The following is a 17,345-nucleotide window of genomic DNA, read 5'->3' on the forward strand; positions in this document are numbered from 1 at the left end:
TCTAAAAGCCTCAAGAGAGAAGCAATGTGTCACGCACGAGAGAGCCTCAATAAGATTAAGTGTCAATTTATTATTGGAATCCATGGAGGCAAGAAGGTAGTGGGAATGCATTTAAAGTCTGAAAGCAAAAATTGCCTCTCAAGGATTTGATGTCTGGCAAAACTGTCATTCAGAAATGAAGGTGGTTCAACGTAAGAAAATGTAATATACCACATTAATAGAATGAAGGGGAAAATATCCCACATGATCATCTCAATTGACTGAGAAAAGGCATTTGACAATCCAGCACCCCTTCATGATAAAAACACATAAAAAACTAGGAACAGAAGGAAATGTCCTCAACATGATAAAGGGCGTATATGAAAAACCCACTGCTAACATCAAACTTAATGGTGAAAGACCAAAAATTTTCCCTCTAAGATCAGGAACAAGACAAGAATACCCACTGTCTACTGTTATTCGGCGCTGTACTGGAAATTTTAACTAGAGCTGTTAGGCAAGAAAAAGAAATAAAAGCCATTCAGATAGGAATGGAAGAAGTAAAACTCCCTATTTGCAGATGACTTACTCCTACATACAGATAATCCTGAAAAATACACAACACAGTTAATGGAACTAATAAATGAATTCAGCAGTGTGGGGTGAAGATCAACACACAAAAATCAGTAGTGTTTCAATATACTGGTAATGAACAATCTGAAGAAGAAATTTTTAAAAATATGTTTACAATAGCAACTAAAAGAATCAAATATCTAGGAATAAATCTAACCAAGGATGTAAAGGACTTGTACAGAGAAAGCTACAAAATATAACTAAAAGAAATCAAAGAAGACCTAAATAAATGAAGAAATTCCTTGTTCATTGCTAAGATGTCAATTCTACCCATAGCAATTCACAGATTCAACACAATCCCAGTGAAAATTTCAGCAGCCTTATTGCAGAAATGGAAAAGCCAATAATCAAATTTATTTGGAAGGGTAAGGGTCCCCGAATAGTCAAAGCCATCTTGAAAAAGAAGGAAGTTGGAGGACTCATGCTAACTGATTTAAAAACTTAGTTCAAAGCCACAGTAGTGAAAACAGCACAATACTGGCACAAGGACAGACATATAGACTAGTGGAATCAAACTGAGTGTTCAGAAATCAGCCCTTACGTTTATGGTCAACTGATTTTGACAAGTTGCCAAGTCCATTCAATTGGGAAAGAGGTAGAACCAGAACTATGAAACTCCTAGAAGAAAGCATAGGGAAGCATTTTAGGACCTTGTTTTAGGCAGTGGTTTCTTAATGCTTAAAACACTTAAAGCACAAGCAACAAACAACAAAAATAGAAAAACGAGTCCTTATCAAAATTAAAAACTTTTTGGTATCAAAGGACTTTTATCATGAAAGTAAAACAACAGCCTACACAGTAGGAGAAAATATTTGGAAACTGCTTGTCTGATATGGGTTTATTATCCAGAATATATAAAGAAATCCTACATCAACAATAAAAAGACAGAACCACCCAGTTAAAAAAATGGGCAAAAGACTTGAATAAACATTTCTCCAAAGAGGATATATAAATGGCCAAAAAGCATGTAAACAGATGCTCAACCTCATTAGCTATCAGGGAAATGCAAATCAAAACCACAATGAGATATACTATTTCACACTCTCTAGAATGGCTACTAATAAAAACAAATGGAGAATTACAAGTGTTAGAGAGGATGTAGTGAATTAGGAATACTTGTTCATTGGTGGTGGTTATGTAAAATGGTGCAGCTGCTATGGAAGACAGTTTGACCTTCCTCAGGAAGTTAAGTATAGAATTACCAGTGACCTTGTAGTGCCACTTCTAGGTATATACCCCAAAGGATTGGAAGCAGGGACTTGCACAGATATTTGCACACCAGTGTTTACAGTGGCATTATTCATAATTGCCGAAAGACGGAAGCAACCCAAGTGTCTCTCAACTGATGCATGAGTAAACAAAAGTGGTATACACATACAATGAACTATTACTCAGCTGTAAAAAGGAATGAAGATCTTATGCATTTGGGAACACGGAGATACCTTGAAGACGTCATGTTGAATGATGTAAACGAGACACAAAAGGACAAATACTGTTTGATCTCGTTGATAAATAATTAGAATAAGGAAACTCATAGAGTCAGAAACTAGAGTATAGGTTACCAGGGTCTGGGGTAGGGATAGGGAATGAGGAGTTAATACTTAAATTGTACAGTGTCTATTTGGGTTGGTGAAAGAGTTTTTGTAATGAATCATGGTGATGGTAGCATACCATTGGGAACGTAATTAACAGCAGTGAATTATATATTTAAATGGTTAAAAGGGGCAATTTTAGATTGTGTATATATTACTAGAATAATTGAAAAAAAAAAAAGGATGGTACAATGCAGTGAACTCTATTGTAGACGATGTTCTATAGTTAATACAGCCATACCTTGTTTCATTGCATTTCACTCTATTGTGCTTTGCAGATACTTCCTTTTTTTTTTAAAAAACAAATTGAAGGTTTGTGGCAACCCAGCGTAGCACTATTTTTCCAACAGCGTGTTCATTTTGCGCCTCCTTTTCAAACATTTTAATGTATATACATATTTTTAGGCATAATGTGATTGCATATTTAAGAGACCGTCATATAGTATAAACATAACTTATGCAATGGGAAACCAAAAAATTTGTGTGGCTCGTTTTATTGTAGTATTTGCTTTATTGCGCTGGTCTGGAACTGAACTCTCGGTATCCCTGAGATAAGCTTGTAGTACAATTATAAAAATATTCTTTCATCCCTTGTAACAGTTGTCCCACACTAACACAGGGTGTTAACAGTGGTGTGATATATGGGTGCGTATGTATTTTATGCATAATTTCCTGTAAACCCACAGCTTGTGTAATAAAAAAAATGGAGGAAAAGTTAAGACGTTCCCAGAGAAACAAAACCTCAGGCACCTCATTACCACAAACTGGCCCTGCAGGAAATACTGAAGGAAGTTCTGCCGGTTGAAAGAAAAGCGCACGAGACAATTCATTGAAGTCACATAAAGAATTAAAGAGTCCCTGTGAAGATAACGACCATGGGTAAATATAAATACCAGTACTATTGTATTTTTGGTTTGTAACTACACCTTTTACTTCCCACAGGATCTCAAAGCAAATGCACAAAATGTCATGATGAATCAGTGGTTTTGGACTAATAATATATAAACATGTAATTTGCAACAAGAACTACATAAAGGTGAGGGGACAGAGGGGTATAGAAACATAGTGTGTATGTATTACTGAAAAGTTGGTATTAAAGCAAATGAGATTGTTAGAGAGTCTGGATGTTAAATTTAAGCCCCGTGGTTATCACAAAGAAAATATCAGAATATGCAAATTTATAGAGACAGGAAGTAGAGTACAGATTACCAGGGGTGGAGAAAGGGCAATGGGGAGTAAATGCAAAATAAGTGTAGTGTTTCTATTTGTGGTGAAGGGAAAGTTCTTGTAATGGATGGTGGTGAGAGTACTTCATTTGGAACAAGATAAATCCCACTGAATGGTAAGCATGCTTGGGAGGGGTTGGAATGGGAAGGTTTATGTTGTGTATATGTTTCCACAGTTTAAAAAAGAGAGAAACTAAAGAGAGAATGACAATTAAATGCAATACATGATATTGAATGGGATCTAAGGATGATGGAGTAAATGCTCAAAGGGACATTACTGGGACATAAGAAAAAATTGGAATAGAGAATGTAAGCTTTATATCAATGCCTTGAACTTGATAACTGCATTTACAGTGAATGCATAAGTGAATATCCTTGTTCGTAGGAAGTGTACATGGAAGTATTATGTGTTCAAGGAGACTGACCTCTACAACCTGGTCTCAAATGTTCAGAAATTAGATAGAAAGAATGATATGGCAAAAGTGGCAAAATGTTAAAATCGGTGAATCTGGTTATCTTGGGGTGGGGGTGTATTGGAGTTCTCTGTGTGGGGTTTGTTTTATATTTGTACCTGTTCTGTAAGTTAGAAATTATCCCAAAACAAAAAGTTAGAAATAAAACAACTTTTTTTGGCGAATTGGTCTTATCTCTCTGGTCCTAAGTGAGCCCAGGTGTCCTGTTCTTTCCCTGTATTGTGCTATCTCTGGTTACCTCTTAGGCTTCAGTGACTTCATTCCCATGGAATTTTTCTGTTTCTCTGAGAGTGTTTCATCATCATCACAAGTTGCAGTGATATCAAATGGGTATTGTATTTTTGTGATATCTTTTCTTTAGAATAGCTTCATTATTTTTATGTAAGATCGCATGCTTATTCCAAGCAGTACAGAGAAGCACAAAGAGAGAAAAAAAAATTATCTGGATAAATCATTAGTATTAGTTGTACGGTATTTCAGGCCTTTCTTTTGGCTGTAAAGATAGGTTAGATAGAAATAATTTTACCAGTAATTTTACCAAAAAGGAATCTACTTGTTAGGAAAATTTCGTATTTGCATGTGAGTTCTTCTAAACTTGATCCTTAGATTCAATGCTGTCCCAATCAAAATCCCAGCAAGTTATTTTGGGATAATCAGTTTGGCTATTGACAAACTGATTCTAAAGCTTGTATGGAAAATAAGTATACAGATAGATTAATGGAACAGAATAGGGAGCCCAGAAATAGACCCACGCAAGTACAATCAGCTTATCTTTGACAAAGGAGGGAAGGTAACTCAGTGAGGAAAGCACAGTTTTTTTCAGGAAAGAGTGTTGGAACACCTGGGCATCCACACAGACCTTATACCTCATAAAAATGAACTCAAAATGGATCATAGTAGACCACGTAAAATGCAGAAGTATAGAACTTCTAGGAAAAAAAAGGAGAAAAACCTAAATGACTTTGTTTTTAGATACAACACGAAAAGCACAATCTATGAAAGAAAATTTTCATAAATTGGACTTCATTGAAACTAAAACCTTTGCTCTGCTGAAGACACTGTAAAGAGAATGAGGACAAGCCACAGATTAGGAGAAAGTATTTTCAAAACACCCAAGAAAAGGCTTGTATCCAAAAAATATAAAGAATGCTTAAAACTCAACAATAAGAGAAACAGACAACCCAGTTAAAACATGGACAAAAGATCTGAACAGACATCAAAAAAGATATACAGATGGTGAATGTGAATATGAAAAGATGCTCAACATCTCGTCATCAAGGAATTGCAAAGTCACACGCACCTGTTAGAATGAGTAAAATCCACACAGTGACAACACCAAATGCTGGTGAGAATGTGGAGCAACAGGAAGTCATTCGTTGCCGGTGGGAATGCAAAATGGTACAAGCACTTTTGATGACAAGACTGGCAGTTTCTTTTAAGCTAGACATAGGCTTGCCATGCAATCCAGCGATTGCACTCCTAAATGTTCACCCAGATGAGGTGAAAACTTAAATCCACACAAAAATCTGCACATGAATGTTTATAGCAGTTTTATTCTTAATTTTCAATAGTTGGAAACAGCCAAGCTGTCCTTCAGTAGGTGAGTGGGTACACAAACTGGTACCTCTGTACCATGGAGTGTTATTATCGATAAAAATAAACGAGTTATCAAGTCATTAAAAGACATGGAAGAACTTTAAACACATATTGCCAAGTGAAAGAAGACAGTCTGACAAAACTGCATATTGTATGATTCCAACCATAAGACATTTTGGAAAAGGAAAAGCCATAGAGGCAGTAAGAAGGTCAGTAATTGCCAGCGGTTCAGAGGGAAGCAGGGGAAAAATAGGTGCTCAGGGCAGGCAGTTTTAGGGCAGTGAAACTATTCTGTATGATACTGTAATGGTAGATAATGTGATGTTTTCCATTGGTCAAAACCCATAGAACCAAATATCACAAAATGTACCTTAATGTAAACTGTATTAGTTAATAATAATGTATCAATATTGGCTCATCAGTTTGAACAAATGTACCATATTAATGCATGTTGCTAATAATAGGGACTACTGTGGGGAAGGGTAAGCATATGGGAACTCTATAATTTTTCTGTCTAATCTCTGAAGTATAAATGGTCTATTAAAAAAAATTCTAAGGAGAAAATTTTGCAACTTAAAATTCCTTTCTAGACAAATGACCAATAAAGGAATCATATTGTAATCTATTTTTTAACTTCATTTATCAAATTGTAGGTTTAAGAATATTTGTGTTTAATAAAATAAAAGTGAGTCAAGATAAAAGTGAAGGAATTGTTGATCTTCAAATGTTAATTTACCATCAGAGTGGGTGCTAAAATTTTATGATGATAAAAAAGGATAATGAAAAACATTGAGGCTAGACTTTTTTTTTTTTTTTTTTTTTCCAATTTAAATCTTGGGAAATATTTATTATAAAAGATGAGTAAATTATACTCCTTCCCACTTTTTCCCCACTCTAGTTTTTTTATGACTTTTTTTTAAGTTATATAACTTGAATTATGAAGTGTTTTGGCATTAGGTTTAGAATTCAGTGGTTTTAGTGCTTAGCACCGGTCCTTTGGTCATTGTTTCTCCATATGGGGAATTAAAAATTTTGCTTTATTTTTTCATTAATCAGATTTTGTCACATAGATTTTTAAAGAAGAGTTTATACAGGCTGTGTTCCCTGAATTCTTACATGCTTGACAGTGTTAACTGTGTGTAGCAGTTTTGAGTTACTCCTGCCACCCTCAGACTTTAGAGGCTCTGTGTCACTGGAGGCATTGTGTCATGGTCTTTGGGGATTGAGTGTTGCACTGATCCTCTTTGCGCAATTTCTCCATTAATCTTTTGAGTGATTTTTTTTTTTAATTCGAGAAGAGCCAATGGACGAAGCCTTTCATGTTTGATGTTATTCTTTTACTACGTTTGGACTGCTTAAAATGTTCTTATCTTGACCTGTTCTTTCCCTCCATTTGTGGACATTATTTTGTCTTCAAAATATTTTGCTGAGGAATAGTCAGAGGCGAATCTAATTTGTACACCAAGTTTCCGCTACCAAGATGGCCAAATAATTTTCCTTTAAAATTCAGAAGCTCAATCAGACTCTTTCTTCAGTTACTCTCTATCAGCGTTTCCTGGAATGCAGTGCGTCTTTTTGATCCACAGATTAGATTCGTTATTTCATGAAAAACTTTTTTCTCTTTTGAACATATTGTTCTCTTTGATGTAATCTCTGCTTTAAGAACACCAATTTTCCTTAAGTTTGATCATCTTGATCTGTTTTCTGTATCTGTTATCTGCCCTCTAATTACTTTAATTTTTGTCCTTTTACACGTACTGAGAATATCTCAAGGTTTTGTCCTGTTTGATTTTTCCGCCGTCTTCTTTGAACTTACTAGTTTTTGTAGTGGTGATGGTTTAATCCTAAATTGCACTTCATCATACTATCCCTTTTTTTTGTCTTGTTCTGTTGTATCATCTTGTCTTTGAGCTCTTTTTTGGGGGAATTGTCTTCTTTTCTTTGGTTGTGTTCTTTCAGCTTGTGTGTGTTTATGGAGTGTTTTTTTGTCCTTGTTTTGCATATTATGTTCTGCTCCCTTGTCCCTTTTTATACCTGTAATGTATTTGCGTAGGTAAGATGTCATTTTCAGTTGTATTCTAGCTCCATGCCTAACCTTTCTGTGCTGTATTTACCTCACCTGTAGAATAGGAATGCCAGCAGTAGTTGTGAAGATTACATGAATCAATATATATGAAACAGGATAGTGTCTGGTACATACATGTAAGCCCTGTGGAGGATTAGCTGTTACTATTGCAGTCATTTCCTCTTGCTTGTGCTTCATAGATCCAGAGCTCTGTCCAGTCTCTGTCTTTCCTGTGAACTTGATTTCAGTGAATTCTTGCCTCCAGTCCCATTGTCGGAGATAATTTTCCCCTAAGGATTTCAAGCAGTGAAGTATGGGTAAAGAGTTCCACTGGAGCTGTTTGCAGCCTTTGTTGGATGACCCACAATCTCTTAGGAGACCTTTGAAAAAAATGTTCTATAGGGCACTGTGTACCTTACTGGAGAGGAGTTGTGGCCTCTTGCTAACAGGTTTCCAGCCTTTAGGTTTTTTGGTTCATCCTCCAGTTGAATAAAACTCTGGAAAATGGTGCTCCTGGTGGGTTCTCCTGCCCTTAAGATCCAGGGATTCTGGCACTCTTCGTTTTTATTTTTCTGATTTTCCCTGTAACAGTTTATGGGCCCTGTAGCCTGTCTCTATCTCTCTCTTGGTCTTAAGGAATGTTTCAAGCTTTGTATACTTACCTTCTTTCCCTAACATGGCTTCTGGGAGGTGGAGGTCAGATTAGTGCTGCACCAAGCCATTCCAGAATTTTCTTCCATTTGCCACCAATTTTTGAAATCACGAAGTCATAACCCTTTCCTTAATGGTCAGGGCGTGTGAATTTTTGGCTAATTTCTACTGTTTTTCTAACTGTTTTGATAGGTTTGGGGCAAGAGTTAGATGGTGCAGTCTTATTTCATTCCACCATTTTTTACCCAGAAATTTCTGCTAGTTGCCAGGACTAATTACCAGGAGTAGTCCCAGAAAATAGGTAATTTAGTCTAAAAACTTAGCCTAGATTTATTTATATTTATGTGTGTCCTGGTCAGTGTTGGACTTGGGCTATGATCAGAGATGAAAGTTGTGCCACTAAGAATCAGGTTGACTATTTTAGCCAATAAGATGGAATTGTACAGATGGATAGCAGTGATGCCGAAAGTTGAGGTGACATGTGGGCATGCTTTCAAGTCTGGGAAGGTCTCCTACTTCCACATCTTACAACACTGATGCTTGAAATCCTCATCTCATGTTTTATTTTGATTTAAATTTGCTGGCTACTTTCTAAACTCGAAGATAAAGAGATAAGGGACAAGTTTCCTCTTTCTACCACTGGGCCTTGAAATTGAAAGTATGTTATCCCTTCCTCCAGGGAGCTGACAGTGAAGTTGGTGGAAGCGTCGCTTAGGAGCTGGGACTTTGGCCTTAGCCTTGAAGGGTGGGTAGTTTTTAGAGAGCACAGGAGAGCAAGGGGGAGCTTTCAGATTTAGAGTAAAGGGAAATGCTGATGAGGCCTAGCAGGATTAGGCCTAGCTGTTCCTAACAGAAAACCCCAGATGGCACAGAAATGTCTTTTCTTTCTCATGTAAAGGAAGCCTGGCAGCCGGCCGGGGCTGGGGTGCAACTCAGTGGGCCTGCAGGGACCTAGGATCTGTCTGCCTAGGCTGGGCGCCGGCCCTCAAAGCCAAGATGCTGCTCAGGTTCTGGCCAAACCCTGGCCAGCACATGATGTTGTAGCACAGAGAATTTAATGTAGAGGATTGGTTGAATAGGTTGGAGAACTAAAAAGCACAAAAAGAACCGAAGGGTGATAAAACTAACTGCAGGAAGCAGCCCCACCCCTGGGACTGGAAGTGCAAAGGGAAGAGGTCGGGGTTTTGGGAACCTGGAAGCCCGGGAGAGGGAGCCACAAGCTGCGAGTGTGCACGAGGCTGGCTCTGGGAGGGTGCCGAAAGGAGGGGGTGCCCAAGCAGCTGCTGGACCAGTTGGTGTGGCTGCAGTGTGCTGGCCGAGCGGCGAGCACTGCCTTCTCCCCTCCCTCTTGCAGCTTCCCTCCTGCGCCCCCGTGGCGGAGCATAGCAGAGAGCCGTGAAGGAGGAATGAGCCGGGAGCCCAGGAGGGTGGGCTGGGAGCTGGAGACAATAGCATAGCCTTTGGCACACACCGCATCCTTATTCCTGTCAGCAGTACAGGGAAGGGGAAAAAAGGGGCAGAGCGCAGGAGCCAAAGATCCTTAAGGTAATTTCCCCAAAGTCACACAAATGCTGCCTTCTCTTCTGCTTGACTGCCTGGCCTTGGCCACGTGGGTGCACCCACCTGCGAAGGCAGCTGACAGGCGGTCTTGTCAGGAGGCACATTGCCGCCTGCACGAAATCAGGATTCTCACCAAGAAGGCGGAGACTGCTTGCTGCAGGAGCAGAACTTTAAAACTTACAGTGCAGCGTTAACATAGCAACATTAACAAACTTCCAAAGAAAAAACTCCCCCATTATCTTTCTTACATCAACAAATTAAACTATTTTATTGGTCTGTGTTTCTTGGCAGTGCTTGTCAGTATCTGCCTATAACCCCTTGGTGGTCGAGAGCGTGATGTATGTTAGCTGTATGTTTCAGCCTCACTTTGGGAAGCATAGAGTTTTTGAGCATGGCTGGCACGTTCACGGATGGAACCAGGCAGAGGCTGGCGCTTCCTGGGACCGAGGTGTGTCCATCTAGAAAGCAGCAGTTTGATTCGCTGGCAACTTTCTCTCCAAAAGTTGTGCATATACTGCTGAACAGTATTAATGCATCTGGCAAACAGGTGTATATGAAGAATGTGCTGAAGCATGTAATATCTTCAACACTGTCCCTTGATTTTGAGTTTCTGTTTTATAGTTTTATGTCTTATTTCTGCTTTCTCTGCTAGAGAACATTTCTCGAGCGCAGGGACCAGAGTATGTTTCACTTTTTACTTTTACCCTGGTTTCCAGCAGAGTGCTTTGTTCATATGAGAACTTCTGAAGATTTATTGACTAGATAAGGATAGAATTTAAGGACTCTTGACATCTACTACAGTTAGATGCCTCTTGTCTGTAAATCCTAACTGTGCAATAGTTTTTATTCCCTCATCTACCACCAATCCCTGGATTGACTCACCTTCCTCCAGACCTGATCATTTTCTGACCCTGGCAGGTCACTTGCCTCCAGAGCCATTCTTTCCCTGTTGCATGGTTGCTGTAAAGTATTTCTTGTTCTTGTTAGTCAGAGTTGAAGATTTCAAGTATTTTTGAAAAGGCTGTTGGTAGAAATCATTTGGGACCCACACTTAGCATGGAAAGCCCTGGAAAAGAAGGTTTAAGTAGGGCCCCAAGATTTTAACCTGGGAATTATGGAAATATGGTGGAAGATTTGGAGTCTGGAAGAATCTGGGACTGCATCTGGGGTTCCCCCATACTCATTCCTGCAGGGCCTCGCCCCCATCCTGGTCATTCTCTAGAGGCACATGTAGGTGCACACATGCCTCTTTTTTTTTTTTTTTTTTTTTTTTTAAACTCTCCCAACTCTGATTAGAAAAACAGATTGGGAATTTGTTTTTAAAGTAGCTCATGGAATTAATCATTTATGTACCAAGTTCTGAGAGAATAAACCAAGACTAAGAACAATCCTTGTGTGACCCTGACAGGTGGCTGAGTTGGCATTCAAAGCACAGATAAATCCTTACCTTCTCTTATTTCCGACAGAGGTGGCCTCAGTAACATGCTGTTCCAGTGCTCCCTACCTGACACTGTAGCAACCATTGCTGATGAACCCCGGAAAGTGCTTCTCCGGCTCTATGGAGCCATTTTAAAAATGGTGAGTGCATGTGCTATTTGGGGAGTGGGCGGGGACCTTTATAAAATTTTTAATCCTTTCCTAAAATGCCTGGAAAGAGATTTAAAGTAATTTACGGGTATTAGTAATAATATTTAAATATATTGCTTTTATTTGTTTTGGGCTGCACACCATGGTTTATTTTTTGTGTTCTAAGTTCATTCTTATTTTTACCTATTTATAAGTAAACCAGTACAAGTGTTCCCAGTTTCATATCCAGGGAAATACAATGTTTGTCAAATCTTTAGTAGTTCTTGATGATGACTTAATTTTTTTTTAAAGAGTAGTCTTTTTGAGCTCAACCCCAAAACACAGGTCATGCCCGTATCTGCATATTTGGTTATATGTTTAAAAATATTGGAGTTCAAATTGGCAATCTGGGTGTTAATTCATTTAAAAAATTGTCATGATGTGAATGAACCCTTTGATTATGTAGTTTTTCCTTGACTGTGTCAAGCTGCAAAAGTGGTTAAGATCTGAAAATGTTGGGAAAAATTGACGTTTGGGTTCCTAGCTATTTCACAGATTTTGCTGAGGAAACTTGCAGTCGCTTGGTCATTAGGACATACAGCTGACATACAGCCAGGCTCCAAAGGGAGAGCTCTCGGGCCCCTTACGGATGATAGTCAGACAGAAAAGGTGCTTGTGTTTACCGTGCAGTTCATTTTTTATTTAATCAAGTTGGTTTCAAAGCACAGTATTTAAAATACTCCGAGTCATTTTAGCACTGTTAATGATGTTAGGCATTTTAGGCCTTTTCCCTTTGAGGGCTATTTACATTCTGTAATGATTAAGTACCATTTCTTCACCTTTGTTTCATGTGCTTTGTATTTGAGCAGTACTGTAAGGTACTCTTAGTAACCAGCTGCTAAAATTGCACGCGATATAAGAATATTGTTTAAATCTGACATGTGAGCCTTTATTTTCTATTTATAACTTAAATAGAAACTTTTGAAATGTGTACCCTTTGCTCCTCCACGTACTAGACGAGGCACGGAGTCAAGTCCTCCCCTCTGGCCAGCGTTGCCCAGTGTACCCGCTGTGCCCGGAAAGCTCTTATCTGTGTGGTCGAGGACGTGCTCATGTGGCTATTGGGTACTCGAAGTGTTGCGAATGCAACTGAGGGTCTGGATTTTAAATGTTACTCAGTTTTAACTTATTTAAATTTCAGTGGTCACATGTAGCTAGTGGCTCCTGTGGTGGGCTGTGTCACTATATAAGTAACTGGTCACAGCTACAGCACAGCCGCGGTCTTGTCAGTTCTCTTTTTCCCTATTCGGAGTTCACTATTAGTGTTAATCTTGTGTCCTTTTTGAAATTTTAGTAGTCGATACAATAGAAGTGTCTGGAAATAGAATTCAACAGAGTTCTGTATTCTTATTTATTTAAAAAGAAAAAAAAAAGACTTGGGTAACTCAAGCAAATAGCAGAATAATTGAAGCCACTTAAAATACAGTTAATTCTTTGCAAACTAATAGAATGCAGTATGTTTTACATATAAATTAATTTTGTGACAGTCAGTCTACATTTAGTTTTCAGTTATATTTATATTAGGTACATGTTCGACTGTTTCCATTCCCAATGCTACATCTTCAGATGAAGAATGGAAACTCGGCTAGAAAGCCTCCCGGATAGAAGGGAAATGAGTAGTTTGCAAAATGGATTATATGAAAATGTCTGCCAGTCTCACAATTAGACAGTAGATTCATTTTTGTTGGAAAAAGGCTATTCCTTGGCTTTCATAGATAGGAGTCTGTATTTTCAATATAAATTACTCAGTTGATTAAATCCTTGGGTCAAGTACACTTTTTTTGGTTGAATTTCAAACTTAAAACTCTGGAACCTAAAGCCTCAAATATAGATATTTTTGGTTCCGGAGAGGTTTTAGCGGGGCGCTTGTCACCAGTGTTAGGTTACTGGCCATTGTAGACTGTTAGTCATTATGAGTGCTTTGACAACAGGAGGTGCGGAGCCAGATTCAGGGACTCCGAAAGTGCCTGTGGTGAGAGAGCAGGAAAAGGGAGGAGGAGACTAAGGAGTTTGGAAGATGTGAGCCAGGCACCCCTTGCCATGTGCTTTAAAAGTTGAATTTTCAGAGTATTATGCCAGGGATTTTACCACAAAGTTAAAATTCCTTTACAAATATTTTCAACTCAATTTTTAAAATTCTATGATTTTTTGCTGGGGTTTGGGTGCGGTCATATTGCTGGTTAACGATCAGTTCTTTGGAATGAATCTGGCTATAATGGTAAGAGGGTTATTTATAGCTTTCCAAGAGGGTTTTGTTTCCATAACAACAACAACAAATTGCCAGAATTGATAGTAAGTTGGCAGGATTAATATTAATTAAAAGATGTGGCTGGGTAGATACAGAGCCCCAAGTAATAAATTACATTACTTTCATAAATTAATGTTTTTAAGGCAGAATTAAATATAGCATGACTCAAATTTTATGCTTTCCTCCTTTTTTTCACTCTACTTTATAGGAAAGCATGCATACATCCCTGCACACATATGTGTATTTATATAAATGTAACTGATGTCCCCTAAATCAGCCATAAAAATAAAGTTATAGCATCCTTTAAGGTGGGTTAAAATTCACTCCTTCCTTAAAATGTTAATTGAAGACTGCATATAGTGATAGGCCTATGTATTTTCTCAGAATATTTGGTTGTTTTGCTTAATTATATGACAGACTGGTCAGTTTAGTATGCCTCTTTCCCTTTCCCCCATTGTTTTAAACTTTTGAATTTTTTACCTCTGTGAGAATCACATATTAAATAGAAAGATCTCTCATGTGCTTTCATTAGCAAATGAGCTGTGCAAGTGACTTGGTTTAAAATAATTGGATGCTTCTCAGCTTTCATTTTTCTTCATCATGGCTTAGTGGCAGTGAAATGACTGTGCTGTAGTGTAGTTCACTAAGGATTAAGTAGTAGAAAGCCAAGGTCAGTCTACCTACTGATTGGGTTAAGGTTCACAGATTCCGTCCCACAAATCTCTGTCTCTTCTAGCCCCTGTTTGTGTATAAGACGAGACACAAGCAGACTTCTAACCTGAGGTTTTGTTTAGGAGTTAGGTTACTTTTCGGGGACTGTCCTGCATTTGACAAGGGGAAGAAGGTATCCTTTTGAAAATATTAGTAAAATAAGGCACATACAGCTTTGAAAAACAGCTATATGGTGTTATGGTGATACTGTAGGAAATTATGAATCACACAGATATCATTCTGATGTTAAAATAATACATGTCAATATAATTCATTGTCTTTGTCACATAAACTAGCTTTAATTTTTCATGGGGTGGAGGTTCTTTTCATTAGCTGCATAAATGATGAAAAATGAAAAACAAACACAACTGTAAAATTACCCCTAACAAAACTAGGTTAGTTTTATAGAAGTTTTGAGAAAAAGTAATAATTCAGGCTTTGCAATTGTGGAAAGAGAATTGTTAGAAGAGAGGTTGAAACTATAAATTAGCTATAAATGTAACTTGATTTTTTTCATTTCTGATATTGGTAAGGAACATGAGCCCTGCAACGTCCAGTAGCAGCCTTTTCACAGGAGCAAGTTTGGCTGATTACAAATAACCAGTTTGCTTATTTATCATGAATTGTGGAAGACACACATGTCAGTACGTATTGTTCGTTCATTGTAACCTGTGCCAGTTGGCTGAAGTCTCAGAGGGTGGCTTTGTCCCGTCCTCTGTCAGAGCAGTGGCTGTGTTAAGCCGAGTCCTTCCGTGCATGAATGAGAGATTTGGCCTTAACCGTCACGGGCGGTCTCACAGGCACAGATGTTCATAATACATCGCAAAGATCTCTCTTGAGTGTTGTCTGGAAGAACATTTTTGTTTTGTTTTTTAAAATGATAGAAAGCTAATATTAGTGCTTGTTTGAGTACTAACCATAATAAAATTAAAGGCATCAAGGCACAATGCAGATATGTATTAGAAATTGAAGAGTAAAATTTGGGACACTGTCCTTTTTGAATCCAGAAAACAAAATGTCATCTTCTCTACTCTCTCTTAACCCTGGTTTAATTAAAAATTAAGCCACAGTAAAATATGAAAGAGCCCATAGACAGTTAACATTATACTCTTGGCTACTGAGAAATTAAGTGACTGCTTAAAACCATTTCCCTAAGGGACTTCCTGTGCCGTCAGTACGGCTTAAAGAAGAGCCCACTTGGTCTAAGAGGCTGAGAGTACACGTCTCTTTATAGCGGAAAACTGTGAGTAATAGTTTTTACTCATTGCTAGTAGGGTCATTGAGCTTAAGTTGTTTTGTTTACTCTGCTTTAAAAAAAAAAAAATCTTAGTATCCCCTTGTACTATGAGTATGGTGTAACGATATCTATTTCTAGGTATTCACAACTTCCCTCTCAGAAGTGAGCAAAACGTTTTTTCTTGTATTGTGTGTTCCCATTTGATCTAACCTAGTGTTTCTTTAATTCATGCTCTCCAAAGATAGTTGCCAGATTACTACCTATAGTTCTTCCATACCTGCTTTGATGCCTTCTTTTGATGACTAAATAAACCACAGACTACTGTGTCTAATTTTGACATATTCAAAGTGCCTTTGTCTTGCTGGTCTTAAATGTTTGGGGTTTTTAGCATGAAGCCAATCCAGATCTCTGGTCCCTGGAACGAACGATGCTTTTGAACGCAGCCAAGCCCTCTTTGGGAAGGAATGTATTTGTGCTGGGTGGCGTGAAGGGTTTGGGGTAATGTACCACTTTAGTTGTATGTGCATGTGTTCTCTGCTGCAGGCTTGTCCATGCGATCGTGCCTAGCGCACTCTGGTTTCCAGGTGACAGACACGATTCACGGTATAGTATGAGACCTCTGAAGTTGGAGCATTCTCTACAGCTTTAATTTCTTTCTTTTAGTTCTTGGTTACAAGAAATGCTTTTTAAAAAGAAAGTTGTAATTCTTGTTAAGTAGCACCAGCTGCAGTTTCTGCTGTGCTTAAAGAAGGTACAGTGATGAAGATTCCAGAATGTTATGTATTGAATAACATATGTATATATATCTCTGTCCAAGGCAAATCAGATCCCTTTCTTCTGTTTCCTCAGTAGAAAATGGCAATCATTTAGTAATTTTATTAATTTATGAGCCTCAACTTGAGAATTCAATTAACGTATTTAGGCTCTTCCTTAGACCGCTTTCATCATCAAAGAAACACCGTATTCATATGTGTACATACTGATATTTTGGTCAGAGTTCAAGACAAACTTTGCTCTTTGTCCTCATCAAATAATACACTTTTATCTGTCTCAGCTGGGTGCTGGATACCTTAGTGAAGTTCAGGAACAGTGGTCTGACGTGGCAGCCTTTATAGGCCGGAGAAGAGGGGCACACTTCCCAGAGAAGTGTGCCTGCAAGTCAGCCGTGGGGTGCTTTTGCCTAAGGTATTTCAGCCCCAGAAGTCTCAGGAGGTCAGCAGGTTGCTGTGGATCAGGCATAAATTTTGAGAAGGTCCAGAAATGAGTTTTCGTTATTGGACTCTTTTTTCACCTCTGTTCATGTTTTTACTGGCTTATGTCTGCCTAGAGCCCTTTAAAAGTTCTAATCTCCTGTTTTCAGTCCATCAAGTAGTTCAGTTTTCTAAAGTTCAGAAGGAACAAATTAATTTAGAATGTTCCTTGGGGTAATTGAAGATACTGTAGAGACTACCATCAAATGTTAGAAAATGCTCATTAAATTCTTGTCATTGATATGTGCTCATTAAATAATCATTTAAACTACAGTTTCATTCATCACATTGTGATCTCACTTTTAATGTTTTCTGTAAAATATTTCCAGAAAATGCTGTAGGAAACCCTGAAAGCTATAAATATGGGATGTTTTCGATCTTTTCATAGAAATCAGGGAGAAGGAAGTTTAGTGCCCGTGATAACACCGAGAAGAAAACATACTTCAAAATGTTAATCAAAAGAGTCATGTGACTACTGCACTCTCTGTGGAGTTGTGA

General features: G+C 38.2%; 1 protein-coding gene across 4 annotated transcripts in view; it reads left to right on the forward strand.

Moving 5' to 3' along the window:
• CHKA (choline kinase alpha) overlaps positions 1–17,345 on the forward strand; it is a 59,033-nt gene that overhangs the window by 16,269 nt on the left and 25,419 nt on the right. For all 4 annotated transcript variants that reach the window (XM_037842043.1, XM_037842041.1, XM_037842042.1 and 1 more), the window contains exon 2: positions 11,242–11,353. In XM_037842043.1, the coding sequence (XP_037697971.1) occupies positions 11,242–11,353 (112 nt within the window). The remainder of the gene's footprint in view (positions 1–11,241; positions 11,354–17,345) is intronic.

The sequence above is a fragment of the Choloepus didactylus genome, chromosome 6 (assembly GCF_015220235.1).
Source record: "Choloepus didactylus isolate mChoDid1 chromosome 6, mChoDid1.pri, whole genome shotgun sequence".
Classification (NCBI taxonomy): Eukaryota; Metazoa; Chordata; class Mammalia; order Pilosa; family Megalonychidae; genus Choloepus; species Choloepus didactylus.